This window comes from Rissa tridactyla, chromosome 4 (genome assembly GCF_028500815.1).
Source record: "Rissa tridactyla isolate bRisTri1 chromosome 4, bRisTri1.patW.cur.20221130, whole genome shotgun sequence".
NCBI classification, from domain to species: Eukaryota; Metazoa; Chordata; class Aves; order Charadriiformes; family Laridae; genus Rissa; species Rissa tridactyla.
The window spans coordinates 21439222-21460014 of NC_071469.1; the positions used below are offsets into that span (position 1 = coordinate 21439222).

General features: G+C 41.5%; 1 protein-coding gene across 2 annotated transcripts in view; it reads left to right on the forward strand.

Annotated features, from left to right (window-relative positions):
- The window catches only part of LRP5 (LDL receptor related protein 5), a 164473-nt gene that overhangs the window by 58718 nt on the left and 84962 nt on the right, over nt 1-20793 (forward strand). For both annotated transcript variants that reach the window (XM_054198037.1, XM_054198038.1), the window contains exons 6-7: nt 16079-16475; nt 17046-17217. In XM_054198037.1, coding sequence (XP_054054012.1) covers nt 16079-16475; nt 17046-17217 — 569 coding nt within the window. The remainder of the gene's footprint in view (nt 1-16078; nt 16476-17045; nt 17218-20793) is intronic.

A 20793-nucleotide genomic window follows, 5' to 3' on the forward strand; every position in this document is an offset into this window, starting at 1 on the left:
TATGTGTTTTCTATGTATGTTTTCAGGGAAGCAAAGCTTGGTTTGATCAGCAATGGACAAGCAAATAGGCCAGTTTAGAAAGCAGAGCAGAAGTGTGAAAATTTTGAAAGCTTGGGGACCTTCTTTCAGTCATGTTGCTGACTTAGGGCTATCATGAGTTTTTTCTTTCTTTCTTTGTTTAAGGATCACATTTATCTTCTTTATGAACAGAATTATTGTGATTCATGAGTCTTTTGTTTTGCTGCGAGGGCTCCTTTCAGGAAGCTGTTCCTTCTTCTGTCCTGAGGTTCCCTTCCTAGGATTTAGTGAGTTCTGTTGTTGGGCTAGTAGTAGTTTGAAGTGTTGTGAGAAAGACAAATGCATTAATAGCTAGTGTCATGTCTCCAACAGTAAACTGTTTGAACCTTTCTTACCTTGAAGGGCAGACTCTTCACGTGATAACTGCACGTCATCTCCTTCGAGCAGCTTCACCATCCTCATGCTTCACATTCTTGTTTCTTTGGTGCACGGTGAATGACATGAATTTATCTGTTTCTGACTACAGCTCTGATGCACCTTTGGTATAATTTGCACCGCTTAATGTGAATGTTTCCAGGCAAAACAGAGCCAGGATCTTTCCATGGAGCAGGTTTGCTTTGCTCTGCTAGGTGGAGGTGCAGTCTCAAAATGTTGGATGACTCCCCCGTGCTTTTTCCTTCCCTCTTTGACTGCACCATATGGTTCAGTTTAATCACATTCAGGCAAGTCTAAAGGTTTGTTGTTTATCTTGTCAGCTAATTCTGATTAAACCCTCGTCCCAGTCTCTCAAACAACAGCTATCTGTATGCATCCTTCCAAGATTGATCTGGTTTCTGTAAATACCGTTCAGCAGCCTGTTTCTCTTATGTTTCTGGGAAATATGTAATTTCTTGTTGCTGTATTCAGTGTTGCTGGCACACAGCTATTGCTGCAGGCCTTCTACAAGGACGTCAAAAGCCTTTTTTTTTTTTTTAAGTGGATATATTTCCCTGTAAGTGGTCACTCTGACTTCCTAAATTTCCTCTGCCTGTTAGTGTTGCATTCATGAGAAGACACTCCTTTCCTTTGAGGGTGGCAGAGCACTGGCACAGGCTCCCCAGAGAGGTGGTGGAGTCTCCAGCTCTGGAGACACTCAAAACCCGCCTGGACGCGTTCCTGTGCAGCCTGCTCTGGGTGACCCTGCTCTGGCAGGGGGGTTGGACTAGATGATCTCCAGAGGTCCCTTCCAACCCCTACGGCTCTGTGATTCTGTGATTCCCAAAGAATCTAACTCTTCATTACACGTAGTTTTCTGATGTCGTGGTACCATGCAAGTCAATTGTATATGAACTAAAATTAATTTGACAGAATTTTATAACCTATTGTAGTGGGTTTGCATGGCAAGGTTTTGGTAGTGGGGGGGGCTACAGAGGTGGCTTCCATGAGAAGCTGCTAGAAGCATCCCCCGTGTCCTGCCAGCCAGGACCCACTGGCCAAGGCTGAGCCCGTCAGCGATAGCGGTAGTGCCTCTGTGATAACATATTTAAGAACGTGGGGAAAAAACCTTCTGGGCAGCAGCAGCCGGAGAGAGGAGTGAGAATATGTGAGAGCAACAGCTCTGCAGACACCAAGGTCAGTGAAGGAGGGGGAGGAGGAGCTCCAGGTACCAGAGCAGAGATTCCCCTGCAGCCTGTGGTGAAGATCATGGTGTGAGGCAGGCTGTCCCCCTGCAGCCCATGGAAGTTAAGGATGGAGCAAATATCCACCTGCTGCCCGTGGAGGACCCCACGCCGGAGCAGGTGGATGCCCGATGGAGACTGTGACCCCGTGGGAAGTCCACGCTGGAGCAGGTTTGCTGGCAGAACTTGTGGTCCTGCAGGTAACCCACACTGGAGTCTGTTCCTGAAGGACTGTACCCAGTGGAAAGGACCCACGCTGCAGCAGTTTGTGAAGAACTGCAGCCCCTGGGAAGGACTCACATCGGAGAAGTTCATGGAAGACTGTCTCCCATGGGAGGGCCCCCATGCTGGAGCAGGGCAAGTGTAAGGAGTCCTCCCCCTGAGGAGGAAGGAGCGGCAGAGACAATGTTTGATGAACTGACCACAACCCCCATTCCCTGACTCCCTCCACTGCTCCAGGGGAGGAGGTAAAGTTAAGCCTGAGGAGAAGGGGAGGGGTGGGGTTGAAGGTGTTTTAAGATTTAGTTTTTATTTCTCATTTTCCTACTCTGATTTGATTGGCAATAAATTAAATTAAAGTAATTTTCATACTTGCTTCCACAAAAAAACCACCAAACCTTTCTGTGCATTTCTCTAGGCAATTGTTGACACTGAAATCTCTTGTAGATTTATTTTACGCTGATTTATTTCCTTTGTGTTGGGAAAGATGATGAGCCTGTTTCCTTTCTTGTACTTGAAAGCAAGACTAGAGACCTCTTGGTAAGAAGGCATGTGGCTGGTTGAGGTATAGGTGTATTTGCATGCCAGTAGATGACAAATGTGAGATCAAGTGCAGCTTAAGTAAGTATTTGGCAGGGGGAAGCATTTGGTGGCAAACTGCACCAGCAGTCTTTCGTCATAGCTACGCTACTCTTGTCTTCTAGTGCTAAATCCAGGCTCTGGTCTTTAACACCAGTAAGAGCTTGACGTCCGCCTATATGAGATATCCCTTCTCTGTCCATGACCTCCAAGTTTGCCATAGTCTCAGAGAAATGTTCTTGGTATTTTGAAACTTGCACAAAGGAGTGATGCCTGGAAATAAGGGCAGTGCCAGCTAAAGTATGTTCCCTTAATATGCTGAGTGTTGCTCAGTAGAGGTCTGAGTCAAGGAGCATCTGGACGACGCTTAGTCATATGGTTTAGTTTTAGGTAGTCCTGCAAGGAACAGGGAGTTCGACTTGATCATCCTTACGGGTCCCTTGTAACTTGAGGTACTCCGTGATTCTAAGTAGACAGAGCACCACCACTTCTAGCAAGGGCTATAAAAACGTAAATGATTTTCCGCAATAACTGAAAACAAGTAATTTGGCTGCAAAAGCAACAATATAGTAATGGTACATTAGCTTCTGTTTACCTCGGTATTATTACTGAACTGGGAAAAAGTAAATGCCTATACTCTGTGGACAGCTTTGTGAGCTTGATTCTATACTTGCAATCCTCGGTAACAGATTACTTCTATCAGGGCTCTCTTCCTAAAGGCTGCCTAAAAAAATTCAGCTGGTTAATATGTTAAGAACAAATGTCCGACATTACATTTACTCCTACTAGTGACTTGCTTTAAGATTTGATAGAGGGGAAAGTATACAGCAGAAATAAAGGAAATTTGGGCATTTGCATCCCTCTAAAGAGCAGGACCTATTAGATAGTGCAGCTGAATTCAGATATAGAAAATCCTCTGGTACAATGGCAAGCGTCTGCTTGGTCCCCTACATGGATAAATGATGCTGTTTTGGTTGTTGACACATCTTTTTTCTTCTGTGACTTTTGGTTCTTTCTGGTTTCCTCTTCTCGGGTGCTTTTATATATATTTATACAGAAACAAGTGAGATTTTTAAAGGACCCTTTCAAGTTTAAATTTCTCATTCTTAAACCAGAGATAATCTTGAGGTGAGCTGATAAGTTGAGTGAAGTACACTGAAATGTGGTTTGTCCGTTTCATGATAGTAGCGAAAAACTGGCCCTACTGAGAGCACAGGAAAGTAAGTCCCTGTAAGTTTCCAGGGGACCAGGGATTGCATCCAAGATCCTCTCTGGATATTTTTTGATTCCCTTTAATAACCTTAAAGTGTTGTTTTTATTTAATAAAGATTAAATAAATTAATTGATAAAGAGAAACAGTATAGACTAATCCAGAGTTTCCAGTTAAGTAGATGAACTGCTAATTAGAGATTAACAGCCTATTTGCAAAAGGAGACATTTGTTATTTGGGATAATTGCTGTAATCAGCTCTTTCAAGTACCTGAAAAAACTTCTGCTGGCATTGTGTGAATGACCTAAAATAACAGTCGGGAGTCTTTTAGCACTTGGAAGATGCTGGAAGAGAAATCTTGCGTATCAGTAGATAAACTGATTATATTCCAGCATTGATTTGGGGCTCTTTTGTGAAGGAGCACTCATGTCCTAATCTGTTTGTCATGAGAGAAATAAAAATAAACAGAAGGAAAACTTTATTTTCCCTTATTTCCTAAAACCTTGACAGCTGCCTAGATGCCTGTCTCTTGCCCTTGCCCACTCTGTGATTGAAATGCGACTGTGGAAAACCACGATCTTTTGGTTGCGAGATGCTTTGACTTCATAAGTGTCTTCTGTCCTGTGCCTGGTGTCTGACTGCCATAGGGAAATGTTATCCAGAAGTTCTGGAGGACTTTTTCCTCGTTTCCCCTCTCCCTACTCCACTCCCGAAGGTGTATCATGCTTCCTTTGCTTATCAAGGAATTGTCATTCTCATGTTTTTCCTTTGTTAGGCTGAGATGGGACTTTTTAAAGATTACTGTGATCCTTCTCTGAAGAAAGGATTTGTGTAATGGGCACCTCCCTCGATGCCTGCAGCCCCCTTAGTTCCCTAACCATAGCAGTGTCTTCCCTCCAGCCAGCAGATGATCTACTGAAAGGACTTGTGGGTGCTTTGCACCAGATGAGAGAGGAAGTTTGGATGACAGATCAAACGTACAAGTAGTCTACAGTGTTTCCTGTAAGGTGGAGAATTTTCCGGATCCCAGGCTATGAAAATGAGATGCAGTGGGTTGAATGAGGAAATGGCATTTCACTTGCTACACCTGGACCTGTGTTATACTGCCTACTCCAAACACATCCTATTGATTCTTTAGCACTAAAGCAATGGGCTAGGGGGTTATTTACTCAGTAAGAAATAGTACTATGTGGACCTATATTTCACTGCGATACCTTTGCAGTACACCAGAAAGTGTTGTAAAAAGTGTCCAGCCATGGGTACCTGACAGTCTAGGAAATCTAGAGGCTACCTCTTCTATTTCTACTCCATTTCATAAAAATTTCATGAGTGGTTTTTTCCTTTCATTCATTCATGTGTAGATCTTGTTTATTTTGAGTCTGTTCTCCCTTTGCTTTTGTTAGTATGTTGTGCTTAATGATTTTATTTGATCTGTATGAAAAGATTATATTAGTTTCTATTCATAGCAACTTCTGCCCTCCTGAATGGGGAGTACTTTGCGTAGCGACAAAATGAAATAGCCTCATGTGGAAATGGCCTTGTTTATAATTTCATTGGATAAAAGCCATTAGAAACATGCTGCAAGGAAGAAACCTGGAGGGAGTGAGGAGCACTCTGGAAGGTCTGCCTTCATCTTCTAGCTCTGTTGTCGGTTTTTTTGCCGGGCTAGTGAATGAAACCCTCTTTTCGGGCTTCGATGCGTGTTTCAGATTGATGACTGCTTCCCAGGACTCTGAAACACTGTTTAGTTAGAGATGGTAACTAGCTCCCTTTGTGTGTGGTTAGGGTTGGGTTTTTTTGTGTGTATGCATGTGTATAAAAGAAAAAGCCACGCTCTCCTGTTTCAGCAGTATTGATTCCGGTTTTATGCAGGAGAACCACGCCCCGGGTCTGCACTGAAAAGGTTTATGTGTAAACTTTGTTATCTTGCATTCACCATGGGCTAGGTACATACACATGGAAAGTTACCAAGACCCAGTGATGACTTGTTAAGCTGCTGTAACTTGACTGCCTCTTCGAACATTGGGTGACCAAGCTCTATTTTACTGCACCAATGCAGCAACAGTGAGGTTGAGACGTTCCCTAGATTTGCAAACCCTAACTTAGAGTTGTTTATAACTTTTTTCCGTGATGTTTACCCTTTGACAGCTGATTGTGTTAGCTCGGAATTGAATTTTCTGTGGCTCCATCGTACTTGGAACACAATAAATAATGCTTAAACTTCAAAGCATTATACAGCTATCAGCCTCAGAGGCGGCCTGTGGGATGTAGAGTATTTATTTCTGTTTGTGTAAAGGAGGACAGCAGTGCAGAGGAACTAATATGTTCAAGGGCTCTTGGTGAGCGGTAAACGCCTGCAATTAGAAGTCAACAGAAGTGGGATTGTAGAAGAACTGTTGTAAGTGATTTTCTGTTATTTTTTTAAAAAAATATATTCATTACGTATCTTGTTGGGTTGTAATGAGTTTTTGATGATCGTCTGGGTGTATTTGAAGGTGTCACAGCCAAAACTTTGTTTAACAGAAACTAGGTGGTAGAATGGCTGTCGCTTCTAAAGTCAGTGATTCCTTACTCTGAGCCCGCAGGGTTGTATATCTCCAGCAGAGAATAGGTGAATTCAAACTTTAAAGCCATGCTTTGCAAGGAAATACCATAATCCAAGGACTGTACCCTTTTTCTAGTGGTGGGGATGTCTAACAGACTTTTTCTTGGCCCATTCTTTTTCCTATGGCTTACGATGAGCTGTTATTAAGAATTCTGTGCAAAGGGGTGTTCTTTTTTTTTGTTGTTGTTAATAAAAAGTAGAAGCTGGGACTAGGATTTCTGTAAGCTAACATTCAGATTTAACGCTAAACATTTCCAACTTTTTTTTCTCTTCCTTTAAAACACATAGACAGACGTTGGGGATGGGGGAGTAAGACTTAGTTGTTCAATGCTTTGAGGTCTTTGGATGAAACTTCTGTATAAGGGCAGATTCTTTGCTTGATGCAGCGATAGCCAGACAATTGTGCTGATCTTTGATTCTGGTTACTACAAATGCAGTTACGACTGTTATCGTAATGCTATTTTGAGAAAGTCTTCATAAGAGTTACCTACTCCTCTGTCATTGGTAACTTTACAAAGCTTTGGGCTTGCAAGCGTAGTACTGGGTATGTACAAACTTAATGTGTCTCACAGAAGCTCAGTCCTAAATTAGAGTAGGGTAACTATGACTTCTGCGTTGCAACAGCTTCCTCTGGAAGAAATGTTACTTTTGTCTTAGTCAGCTGTTTTGTGCTAATGATCTTATCAGCCGCACAGTTTAATTAATATTAATTAATATTCTCCTTGTGGGGTTTTTTTAGTGGCTGTATGAATTTGTCAAAACTCTAAATGTTAGGCGTTCTTTTCTGGTTCAGGCAAAGTAGCTGTTAAAAGTCTGCTACTGAGATAATGGAAGAAACAGTAGACAATAGCTTTTCACTGTAACGCGCAGACAGATATGATGTAATTTATGAGTTACGTGAGTGCTCTGGTATTTCCTTTCTTTGTCACAAGTGTTAGTTTTCCTTATGCCTACTTACCTTTCAATTAAACCAAGTCCTGTCTGAATGTGGGCACTCAAAATATTCTTTCAAAGAAACCTTTCCTGTTTGTTTTTGGTGCGTTGCGTACTCCCACCGCACACCACTCTGGGTTTTAAATTGGTAAACCTGATGTGTGTTGCATCCTCTCCCCGGTCCGCAGTGTCATGTAGGAGGGTACGTCGCCAGCTTTTCCCAGCCCGTCGCCATCACACAGTATGAAGCAGTGCTCTCTTCCTCTCAGACTGGAAGGTAAATAAAAAATAAAGACTTGAACTGGGATTCATAGTGCCGTTCATGTTGCAGCTGGCTCTGTTCAGATACCCAAGGAGAATGTATAACAAGAATTTCCATTTATTTCTAGGTGTTACCAAAGTTTGTTTCAACTCTTTAAATAGTTTTATTTTCTGTGGAAATTGAATAGCAGGCATGGGGTTTTACACAGTGTTGTTGATGTAATCCTCTCATAGTGAGTTAAAAAAAAATTACAAAGAAATTAATGAAAATTAAAGAAAAATTACATCATTTTTCCTGTGGTGTGAAGAGTGGGTAATGCTAAACCCTTGTGCAAGATGTAATTGTTTTGAATGTTGGCAAGCTTATTAAACAGCACGGCAACACTGCCTATTTTCATACACTCCATACAGAATAATGAAGTTTTCTTCCCCACCCCCAACTTTTTGCCATACACTGAAACTTTGCCAGGTAATTCACTGTATTACAGCAACTAGCAAAAGAAAAAAAAAAAATCCCTTGCTTTTCTGATAAATCTTTTTAGTTTATCAACAGTGCTGAGATAGCTGTACTCAAACAGCTCGTAAAAGAGTTGCCTGCAGTCAAAGTACTTCTAACGCACTTTTCAAAAAGCGCTTACTATTTTGTTCTTTGGAGAAGAGCTGAAAGCTTTCTCATTTTTTACAGTTTATCTGATTTATTTCCCCCCACCACCAAATACAGAGATTTCCAAAGTTGCCTGTAAATAGACTGAGTCTCTACGTGCAGATGCATGCACATGCACATACATAAAACTGGGGGAAGAGTCCCACAATGGAGCATTGTTCTAGCCTAATTAGCAGACAGACAAATGGGAAAGGAATAGCACGGCGTTTTCTGGCATAGATTAGCAGAGACAGCCACTGCAGTCTACATTTGTTTAGGTTGGGTGAATAAATTGGAGCATTTGTTACTGTATTATAGATGTCTTGTCACTTGTCAAATGTGAAGTGGGCCAAGGGAAGAATAAAAAAGGCTCTTGTCAGGCTGGTGAGATGGCCTGCTTCGCTGCTGTCAGCTCTGATTGCAGTTAATTTTGCAAATGGAATACAGTTGCCATTTCCAGCACTGAAGCATGAATTTTTGATAACGAGAGCACACACCAACCAAATCAAAGCAAACACTATACCTAGCATGGATATTAAAAATAACTGATTACTGGATATGCAAGGAAAGCATCACGTGTACGAGCAAAAAAAAAGTCTCTTAACCTGCTTCTGTAGGATTTCTTGATTGCAAAGAGAGAATATAGTCTTCAGGGAGTGAGAATAACTGCCTTGGATGGTATTATTTTGTTTTCTGTTCTGTTTGGTTTTTTTAAATTCAGATATTGCTCTGCATGTTAACCACAAGAGTTGTAGTTATGAGTTATGCTTTTAGACCTACCGAAAAGTTTAGTGGAAGGTCTGCAGAAAGCTTTTGCTGAATAAAAAAAGACTAGAGAAAAATAAGCAGTTCAAAGTTTAAACTAGTTGGAAAAATAAACCAACCATTTGAACTTGGATTTTTTAAAATGCTTTCTAAATGGAAACTTTAGAGGGACCCAATTCCTTCTGTTTTTCTGATCTATGATTTGCAGAGAGGACTTTACATAAACTTCTGCTAGAGTGCTTGGTTGCTGCAATTGTGATGTTGGAATAGCTTGCATTCCCCACTCCCCCTAAAAAAGGCTTTTGTTCATTGTATGGTGTTATATACGACCATGTTATAACAGTTAGCAATTCTGCTGGGAATCTCTTAATCATGTGGTTACAGAAGTGACTGTGGTGAGAGAGGGTTTTGAAGATGAATTTAATTAAATAAATGCAGCAGCACTTTAGCACTAGGTAAATAGCTAGCTTTAATGTATAAGGCAGCTTCTAGGGTATCTAGGATAACACTAGGCAAGTCACAGCATAACACTTCTGTAGCCTTGAAAACATTCCTACCAACATTAATAATCAAAATACCTCCATGATACAGATAAAACTAATGAGCCAGACAAGCGTGTTTGTCCAGGTTTTTAGAGAGAACCAACGTCAAGTACTCATCTCTTAGTGATGTGCTCAGAGCCTGCTGCCAATTCTTTTTTCTCTAACAGAAATTTGTTAATAGAGTCAAATAGGGTTATAACCAACACCGTGATTTTAGACTGCGTTGTAATAAAAGCCAGGAGTTTTGCACCTATCAAAAATTACCCATGATAACAATCTTTTAACAACTTTCTAGTGGGGGACAGAATGCAGTGAGATAAGCTGTGATAACATTTTCTCTATTCACATGTTTTGTAATGTCCAAGGATGTAGATGTGTGTCTGTCAATAGTCTTGTTGTGTAATAATTTGACTTAATTTTAAGCATCGTTACAGTAGAAATTGCCAAGCAGCCAGAACTTTAAATTGGCCAGGTAGCTCGTTCCCCTTACTTTTTCCCATAAGTCTCAGATAGACATATGTTAGAAATTAGAAGAATTTCCCAAGAAGTATCCGGTTCAACTACCAATAAACTGTCCCAGTTGTCAACTGAAGGTTTTTTTTCTGGTCTGCTAGGTCGCCGGAGTAAAATTTTCTTCTCCCTGTTTGTTTTCAGCTGTGTACGTCCGTGGGACAGAACTGAGGTGGGGAATGTCTCTACAGTAGTGTTTGCCTGCAGAAAAAGCCAGAGCAGCTTGAATATGTCAGAAACAGGATTGGTTTTCTTACCTTTGCAAGAAGGTTGTAGTGATCATGTAGCTGCTGATTCAAGGGGTCCTGGCTCTCCTGTTCTAGGTCAAAATATTATTTTGTATGCGAGTGAATGATCATATGCACGGGTGAACATACGACAGAGCTGCATGAGATAAAATTGAGTCCGATCATTGCTGCTGTGAGGAATGGAGGACTGTTTTGGTATTGTGAATTTTAGAGAGGGTATTAGCAGTGTCTTTCAGCATCTCTAGGCATAATTTGGGCCTTAGCCCGCTTCCTCCCTCTGGTATGTTCAACTCTGACCACGTTCATAGTGAACCAAGGTGAAGCTGCAGCCAGTTGTGTAAAGAGGCAAACATACGCGTTTGATTCTTATCTGTCTGTTTCCGTGCAATGATGCTTGTAATGTTGGTCGTCTTAGAAATACATGTAATATCGGTAATTGCCGTGTTATCAGTTGCTAGGCATGTATTTGATGCGCCTCTGCTTCACACTACTCGCACTTTAGTATTATCATTGCAGGCACATTAATATAGTAGAAATTCAGAAGGACATGAAACTCGGAGTGCTGTGGGTGACTAAACAGCTGCAGCGCTGCTCAATTTTTGAGACAGTTGAGCTAAAATAATTCAAAATTAATTTATAATTTAAACTCTTTATGTGTCCGTAGAGCACTTGGATGACGAGATACATCCCCCTTCCCATGTTGAGCTTTAAGGCCTGAATTTTTACTTAATTTGCACTAAACAGGAGGTTTTATTTTGACTCCCACAAGTGACATGTTTCAGAAATATAGAAGCAAGACATGGAACTTTGTTACATGAGGTATTTGTTTCTACTGTAGTTAGTATGCTGTTGTAGCTTGCGCTCTGACCTCTGCAGTTACAGATCGGTGTCCTGGTTTGCAGGTGCTCTCTCTAACAGTGTTTTTTTCCTTTGGCTACTATGGTGCAATTTTAATTTGCATTAGAAAATAAAATTAATTCTGTGTGTTTAAATGTATTAAAAAATAGGACCTTTTGGAAAATTTTTCCTGTAAAGAGACTCTGTGGTGGTGGACAATCTGTGCTGTTGGAGGTAATATGGAGGTAATATTAATCCATATATAATATGACCCGGGTTCCTTTTAATTTCTGCTGTTGTTGAGCAAATGTGCGCTGGACAAACCAGTGTCTGGTGACACTGTAAGTTCTTTGGAGACGGTAATGTCAGAAAAAAACAAGTATGTTTAATACTTAGCACCATGAGACTTGATACCAGTTAAGTACTTCTAACAAAATGTCAACACAAATAAGTTAATGAAACAAGAGATCTAAAAGCCTTTCTGTTTGAACAGGCTCCATAAAAATGTCATTTTTAACACTGCATGGATCAGTTTTGAATACAGCCCTTTTACTATTTTTGAGATCCTCTGTTTCTGCTTAAAGTTGTTTCTTTCCATATTATGTTGGTTTTACCCGTTTTCTAATCCAGAGATGTCAGTGTAGCCTTTAGACTGCTGTTCCTGGGGTAATCCTTGATGTAGAGAGCAAGAACAGCATCACAGATTCTGGATGGCTTTTGTTAGAATCATACACTGGTTTGGGTTGGAAGGGACCTAAAGATCATCTAGTTTCAACCTCCCTGTCATGTCCAGGGACACTTTCAACTAGACCAGGTTGCTCAAATCCCCATCCAACCTCGCCTTGAACACCGCCAGGAATGGGACATCCACAACTTCCCTCAGCAGCCTGTTCCAGTGTCTCACCACCCTCATAGTGAAAGATTTCTTCCTAATATGTAATCTACCCTCTTTCAGTTTAAAACCATTACTCCTTGTCCTATCACTACACTCCCTGATAGAGAGCCTCTCTCCAGCTTTCCTGTAGGCCCCCTTTAGGTACTGGAAGGCAGCTATAAGGTCTCCCCGGAGCCTTCTCTTCTCCAGGCTGAACACCCCCAACTCTCAGCCTGTCCTCACAGGAGAGGTGCTCCATTCCTCTGATCATCTTTGTGGCCCTCCTCTGGACTCACTCCAACAAGTCCATGTCCTTCTTGTGATGAGGACTCCGAAGCTGGACACAGTACTCCAGGTGGGGTCTCACCAGAGTGGAGTAGAGGGGGAGAATCACCTCCCTCGACCTGCTGGCCATGCTTCTTTTGATGCGGCCCAAGATACAGTTGGTTTTCTGGGCTGCAAATGCACATTGCCAGCTCCTGTTGAACTTCTCATCAACCAACACCCCCAAGTTCTTCTCCTCAGGGCTGCTCTCAATGTATTCTCCACCCAGCCTGTATTTATACTTGGGATTGCCTCACCCCAGGTGCACCTTGGCCTTGTTGAACTTCATGAGGTTAGCACGGGCCCACCTCTCAAGCCCGTCCAGTTCCCTCTGGATGGCATCGCTGCCCTCCAGTGTGTTGACCACTCCACACAGCTTGGTGTTGTTAGTGAACTTGCTGAGGGTGCACTCAATCCCACTGTCCATGTTGCAGACAAAGATGTTAAATAGTGCTGGTCTGAGTACCGACCTCTGAGGAATGCCACTGATCACTGGTCTCCACTTGGAGAGGCATTGACCGCAAGCCTTTGAGTGCAGCCATCCAGCCGGTTCCTTATATACCGAGTGGCCCATCTGTCAAATCCATGTCTCTCCAATTTAGAGACAAGGATATTTGTTCACAGATAGCTTTTTAAAATAGCTATCCGGGAACTGTCTCACATTTGATGTACTCTGAAGCAGTTACAGTGAAGTAGTTGACAGTGTCACCTTTAGTTCATGCTGTTTGCCATTATATGCAGTTAATCTCTCAAAGATGATTTGTTGGAATATATATCTAGCAAAGAGGCACACTGGAAGAGGAGGTATAAGCTATCTATTGGACTTCTGTCCACCATGGTCTTTTTTAAGAAAACAGTTGATTGATGTATTTTTCACTAATCAGGAAGTAAACCAAAATGTTTAAGCATAATGTAAAATATCAAATACTGGTTTAGGTATCTCATTATTTTTATTTAGTAAAGGTGCTAAAATCCAGGAGATTCATAAAGCTTTTGAAAATGAATACTCTTGCTAGCAGTGCCTTCTAAGGATTGGTGATGCATGTTGTTCCCTTAACAGAAGGAAACTTGAAAAAACAGAATGGTTTGAGCCGGAATGGCCACTGAAACGAATGGCAGATGCTCTTTCACCTCTCTCCCTTCAGAGGAGGGAGAGGAGGAAGAGAGAGAAAGAGACTTAGGAGTTTAGAAAAGAAACTATATTACTTTAATGAAAATATTAATAAAATAATAAAAAGAAAATAATGAAAAAATATATAATATATACAAAACTGTATCAAGTTCCCAGGATGATGACCACATCACCAGTAGGCACTGGGAAAGTCCCAGACTGGACTCAGTGACGGGTGGGAACTGGATTCCAGATCTGGATTCAGTAATGCCGGGATCGGGGTCAAAGGCAGGCGGACAGAGAGAGTCCTTCTTGGACGCCGGCCACTGCAGAAAGAGAAAGCTGACCCTTTGATCCCTCAGTTTTTATACTGAGCACGATGCAGATGGGATGGAATGGAATACCCTGTTGGTCAGTTTTGGGTCACCTGTCCTGTCGGCTCCTCCCCACAGGTGTGGCCCCTCTACGCTTTTCTGCTTTTGACCCTCCATATACCAAAGTGGGCTGACCTTGGTTGTTATAGCAATAAATATAAGTAAGAGCCTCTCTGCGTACCACCCCTTGGAATAAATTAGAAACAATCAGATCTTATTACTCTGAGAGCGGACGCTGTCGGAAAAAACATGCTGTTAATTTCAGAGAGTTCAGTTGGTTAGAAGAGGCTTAGCTGCAAAGTAAAAATACCAAACAGAAAATTGTTTCTGTTTTACCTCAAACCAGGACACGGGCTTACCTAAGGAGGCAATGGAGGAAGGAAGTCTTATAAGTTGTGTGGTCACCTGGGGCAGTTCCCATCTGAACTTGGGCAACAGGTTACTAGTTTTGCTCTGTCCAGAGAAGGGAGCAGAAGCTTCAAGCATAACAAACACTCTTCCTGAAAAGCTGTTTTCATTTTGCAACCTTTGAAGTTAGAGAATCTCTATTAAGGAAATTTGATGGTAGTCATCTCTCTTGCTTTGCTGTCACGAATGTATGGGCTTTCCCTCCCTTTTTCTCCATGTGGTTTTTGAGCTTCGAGTTATTGTTGCTTTCCTTCTACCCAAGCCTTCCTTCAAAGTTTGTCGGTGCCACTGATTCTGTAGTTATCAAACCTTGTCAGCATATGCTGACTGGAAGAAGCATTCTTGCTGGAGTCGCTCCCCATGCCAGCACAAGTGCTTGTGGAGCTCTGCAGTGAACCGGTCTGGTTGTTAACTGAGGCTGATGGCTTTATTTCTGTTGAGTTAGTTTTCGTTTGGGTCAGCTCTTTAAAGTTGTTTGCAACACACAGCCATTCTGTGCTTGCATGTGAGAAGGGATGATACAGAGGTGAGAACAAGCAGCCCATGGCAAGGAGAAGGACACCACCACTTCATTCAGGAACTGTGGTGACTTGAGGTCATTCAGAGTGCATATCGAACTGTGGCCTCTGTGCTGTGTAGCAAACCTGTTTGGGTGATGTTGCAACACTGCTTTTCTAGATGCTTTCCTTTTGTTATACGCTTGCAGCCTGAGCACTGTTTCTTTTCAGAGCTTCTGAGAAACTATTTTGAGACTAAGCTCTGATTTCCAAACGCAAAAGCAAACAGCAGCACAATCCAGCTCCCAAAGTGAATGTGAATTTTGTTCTGATGTGCAGTAGATTAAACTTCTGAGTCTCCAGAACTCCATGTGCATGCCTAGGTGAGAATTACTTCTGAAAGAATATTCTCATGAGGATTTGAATTTCTGTTCTTCTTAGCAGGCTCGAAAGATACGTGTCCCATGTTGGCTGTTTTCATTCAGTCTGGGCTGTTGGTTACCACCTCCTGCTGGTGTTTGCTGGTCTGGATGAAATGCGACAAGTGATTTTTGTTCTGGTTTCCAGTTCTCTGGAATTTTGCTAAACGACTAAAAACTCCTTGTCAGTTTCCAGACTACAGAGCATTGTTTTATTAACAGAGTAGGAAAAAGACACTCTTTTTGTGCTGAAGTGTGCATGGGTGAATGCAGGGAAAATGTGTTAAGCCGCTGGATGTTTTACTGTCTGTCCTGTTTTTGTACTGATGAGGGAAGTTGCCAAAAAGACGACACTGAAGATGCCATTTGTCTTTGAAATGCGCTCCAGGTTGTTGTTTGTCACCCTTTCCACAAGCAGTGAAACTTTGCAGTGGCGAGGAAGAAGAGAGGAGAAAAAAGAACAACAGTCCTTTTGCCTTAAAATTATTTTTGCATCAACTTTTGTCCAGATGAGAAATCCTTGCTGTAGTTGCGACTTGCTTTCTTGTTGGGTTGTCCCAAGCAAATCGTTAGTGTAATTTGTTTACAAAATGCTCCAGTTTCCTGTTAGCCCTTGTCATTTATTGTGTACGGCTTGTGTGTGAAAACCATGTCTAATGGACTGATACAGCTAGTGGGAAGTTTGGCTGAGGTGAGGAATTCTGTGTAATGTGATGAAATATTTAGACCTACTCCCACCAAATTACTTTTTTTTTTTTTTTAGACTCTAGATAGAGATTGCTGTGTTCCGTTTTAGTTTAGGAGGCAGTGAGAAAGACGCTGTCATTGTGAAATAAGAGTGCCAGCACAAGTAGCTAGTTGAGAACCGATTAGGAATAACTCCCTGCTCAGACAAGTTTGTATTTCAATGGAAGTTTTATGTCCTTCTTTAAGGAAATCTCTTCTTATTATAAGGATAGTGGTAGTTCACAGCCTGCTGTGCTGTATTGACTTGTTCACATCAATAGCAAAGGAAATAATACCATGAATGGTTTTCTCCCCAGGTGCTGAAGAAGTCTTGCTGCTCGCTAGGAGGACTGACTTGAGGAGGATTTCCCTGGACATGCCAGATTTCACTGACATTATTCTGCAGATAGACAATATCAGACATGCAATTGCCATCGACTACGATCCTGTGGAGGGCTACATCTACTGGACTGATGATGATGTCCGGGCAATTCGTCGGGCCTATCTTGATGGCTCTGGAGCACAGACTCTGGTTACCACAGAAATCAACCATCCAGATGGTATTGCTGTGGATTGGGTGGCGAGGAACCTGTACTGGACTGATACTGGAACAGACCGCATTGAAGTGACCCGGTTGAATGGGACATCAAGAAAGATCCTTATCTCAGAAAACCTAGATGAACCTCGAGCAATAGTGCTCAATCCTGTAATGGGGTAAGTTTTGTGTTTATTCATAGTCCTGTGATAGGTCTTTGGGTCCAGTTTATGGTCTCCCGAAAATGAAAATCTGCAAATTGCGAGATGATGCGTGTGTTATTTGTCAAATGTTCTCAAAATAACTCTTTTTAATACTGTGTAGTGTTCTTCAGTAAACCTATACATTGTGTGTTTGGTTGAATTTTCTTTTCTCTGCATCTTCAGTATTAGAGGTGTGAAAGAATTGGGCCACTGCACGTTTTCAGTCGTTTAATTTACTTAATGCTCAAACTTCATATAGTCATTGCTGATTACAGTTCAAGTTGGCTTGTTTGCTACAGTTGGGAAAGCAGAAAGTTAGTAGGTTCCATTCAAGGCCAGGCTTGGTGAGGCTCTGAGCAACCTGATCTAGTTACAGATGTCCCTGCTTACTGCAGGGGGGTTGGACTAGATGATCTTTAAAGGTCCCTTCCAACCCAACACATTCTGTGATTCTGTGATTCTATTCCTTCAAAAGCAGGACAGATCTTGACACTTTTTTGTCTTGCGTTTTATGTGCATTGACTGTTTCCCCTCTATTTTTTACAGCTACATGTATTGGACGGACTGGGGTGAAAGCCCGAAGATAGAATGTGCTTATTTGGATGGCTCAGAAAGGCGAGTTCTGGTGAATACGTCCCTAGGTTGGCCTAATGGCTTGGCACTGGATCTTGAAAAAGACAAGCTTTACTGGGGAGATGCAAAAACAGATAAAATTGAGGTGAGTTACAGAGCCATACTTGGGTGCATTCTTAGAAAACAAGTGCTGTTCTCATGTGCCACTTTATGTCCTGCATACATTTATCCATTTTTTGAGGAGTCTGTTGTTTCATTAATATTAACATGATATTTAGCATAACAATACATATTTGAGAAGAAAGGAAACACATTCATGTGGTTCAGAAAAGTTTTGCAAGAACTGTTGTGTTTGTTATGTCTACATTGCTACAAGTGCAATTTAATTGCTTGAAATCTCAGGTTTTACCTGAGGCTTTTGCAACAAATTGGGACACTCAGGTACAACCTCTTTAAAAGATGTTTTGACTTGCCTGTGGTGCTTGGATGCTAGTAGTATCTAAAATTGCTGCATGTGAAAGACTTCATGCAACGTTCGTCTACAGGAGAAGGTGGATGTGGGGGCCCTAGAGCACCATATTTCAGGACCTTAACGATTACGTGGTGTCCAGATGTATGGACAAGAAGTAATTTTTAATGTGCTGCCTGCTTTGAAAACAGCATAGGCGTGTTCTACCTCTGGATCTGAGGAGGGGAAATCCTCTTCACAATGATGTATAAACATTTATGACAATATTTAGTATTTCTTAATTGTTGAAAGAATGTCTGATAGAACACAGTGTGATTCCCTTATGCCCTGCCTTTCTTTGGAAAGAATTTTCTTAAAAATGCAGAAAAACCATCCTGTCTATCTATTGTTCAAATGCTAGACAAAATTGGACAAATTATCTGCTCATTTGTTATGATGTGCTCCCAGGAGTAAGGTAGTGAAGTGTCTCTGGAGAGTCACTGCTTTAAATTTAAAATACAGTCAAAGCAGGCGTCTGTACTGGTCTAGTCATGGACACTGACAGTTGCACTGGGGAGGCCCGAGATGTTTCAAGAGACATTCTCCTAAAGGAGATGCCTTTTCCCCCATTGTTTTTGCATTATAATCCCATGATTAAATCTTAATCTAAACGAATATTTGTGCTGCCACAGAAGAGAAATGAGTCGTAGGTATCACTGCAGAGAACTGAGTCTTAAAGTAGTTTCACTCAGAGCAGAAGGTGATAAATGAAATTACTGAAAGAGTTAGAATGAAGGTTTGGGGCAAGGTCTTTTTGGGCTTCTGGGTGTGCGTTCGTGAGATTCTGAGGTTTCAGTGAATTATTAACAACGGTATTCGACTGAGAGGAAACTGAGCAAATTGGTAGAGCTTGATAATATTGTGATGTAGAAGGGCACATGGCTTTTGTGTAATCTAGAAATACTGATGAACATTTTTGTTGTGGGTGTGTTCACGGAGTTGCTGAAGACCTGTGTGTAGTAGTGGGCTAACTTGCACGAGTGTGTTCATTTAATTTGAGACAGATGAGGATATGGATAGATAATATGGATATAGCCAGACGTTGTGAAGAAGTCTCAAACAGTTGCTTAGGATCCTGTTGTGTTCCCCACCACCCTCAATGCTTAGTTTCTAAATAAAATAGTTGTTTAAGAAGCGTGTCTGGTTACTGACCACTTGTGCTCATATTTCTAAGAAGGAAAAATTGGATTTTGAACCTCAATCTAAAGTTGTTATAGTAGGTTATGATTAACACAAGGGTTTGGATGACAGCATGAGATGTGACCTGAGATCAGGCAAATTCAAAAATGCCTACTCTGTTATCGTTAGAACATTAGATTTGTCAGCCAGACAAATCAGGTAACTGGTGGCCATAGGTCCCTTGACCCGGTTGTGGTACGTTGTTAGTATGACATAGTTGTTTATCTTCCACAAAGATGCCAGAAGAACAGTTTGAAAATTAAAGGTGCTGAATAATTAGCTCTGAGTATTTTAATTTGAAAAGGGAATTCTGCAGGGAATTTGAATTGGCTTCAAAGTAAGACGGGGGGAATAACTAGCTAATTGAAATCAATTCATAAAAGTAGTTATCAAACCGGAATGTAAGAGTAAACACTCAAAAAAAAGAAGTTTTTTCTCTTTAAAGCAATAATTAAACATTTTCTTACTATGGTATAAGCTAGTTTGCTGAAGTCATGTTTTGGCTACACTGTTACAACAGTCTATTTCTGTACCAATACCCAAGAAAAGCAATATAGAAATTTTTCCCTTGCTCATGGCCTCTAAAGTCAATTGAGATTTCATGTTTTTTGGGGGAGTAGCATATGCAGCATTTTTAGATAAACAAATTTTGAGGAATGACTGTGCCCTCTAAAGGTTTTTTGCCCTCAGGAAGAGGGGGAGCCAGACAGTCTGCTAGCTCCAGAAGGGTAACTTCAGTGTTTGGTAGTAGTTAAGTACTGGGCTCGATGACTATCAGAGGGGTCCTGTCTCCCCCTTACCTTTCAGCCTTCACGACAAGGAATGTTCCAGATGCCACCTTTTATAGCAGGGACTGTAGTTGTGCAATGCGTTTCATGGGTTTAAGCGCTCTATTTGGTCTGTCTCACTTCATTGTAAGGCAGCAAAGCCAGGGAAACTGTTTGGTTTGGCATCAAAGTTTAGGAAAATCGGAGAAGCCAAAGTAAGGGCTTTTTATTCCCTCAGTTTTTCTTTTGCTTATTATACTTGCTTTTTGTGGTTCTCTTCTATTTGCAAAAATAGAGAGAAGAGGGTGGTTCACTTGGTCTTGCAAACAGAAGATACTCTTTACGTGAAGTGGATTATGACATCGGTAGATACATTGATTCCTATATATTGTGCAACCCCGTTTTAATTGTTAGCACAGAGAGTGAAATCTCAATCCTCCTAGCAATGGATTCCACATTTTCTTAGATTAAATAAAACAGGTGTAAATATTCTCATTTTAAGTCTTCCCCCCTCCCCCACCCCTTTTTTCTGGACTGGCAGGAGTTAAAACGGCACTGGCATGTTGTCAGTAGACATTAGATGTCTGTTGCAGAACTTTCATTAGAAAAAAAATTTCAATTTCCATTTTGGAATACGTGCCAGGCACTTTGTGTATTCTGCTCATTTGGGAAAGAGTTGTGTAGCTTAACCAGTCACTGACACAGCTCAGATACTGGCCAGTTTGAGATTGGTCTCTAATAGAGCTTCTTTTCATTAATGCTCCTCTACAAGATGAAGAAAGTGCACTAAGGAAATATTTTAGAATAGAAGCAAATTGATCCAAGGGATTGTATTCCACATTTATTGTTCGTCTTGCTATATTTGTAACCTAACAGCGCTTTCCTGCAAGATTTCGGTGTTTGAGAGGTTCTGTCGATACTCTAGATTTTCCCAGTGAGCAATAGTTTGTGCTACTCTGCTGGCTCCAGCCCACCTGAAGCCTCTCTCTGTGGTGTATGTGGTGGGGCATTTCCACTTTTACTTGTTCTCGAAGTTATTCAGCATAAACTCATTCTCTCATGCATATGTTCCGTTGCCAAGAGCGTGCCATTTAAGTGGCTTGCCAGTGCAGCTGGTGTCTCAGTGGTGTGTTCTGTGTGTGTGTATGGCTGCTGCATCCGCAGCTTGTCAGAAACAAAACCCAGCTGACTGCAAGTTGAGGATACGCATTTATATTTTATACTGGGATACATGGAAGGGCTACAGAGATGATTAGGGGACTGGAAC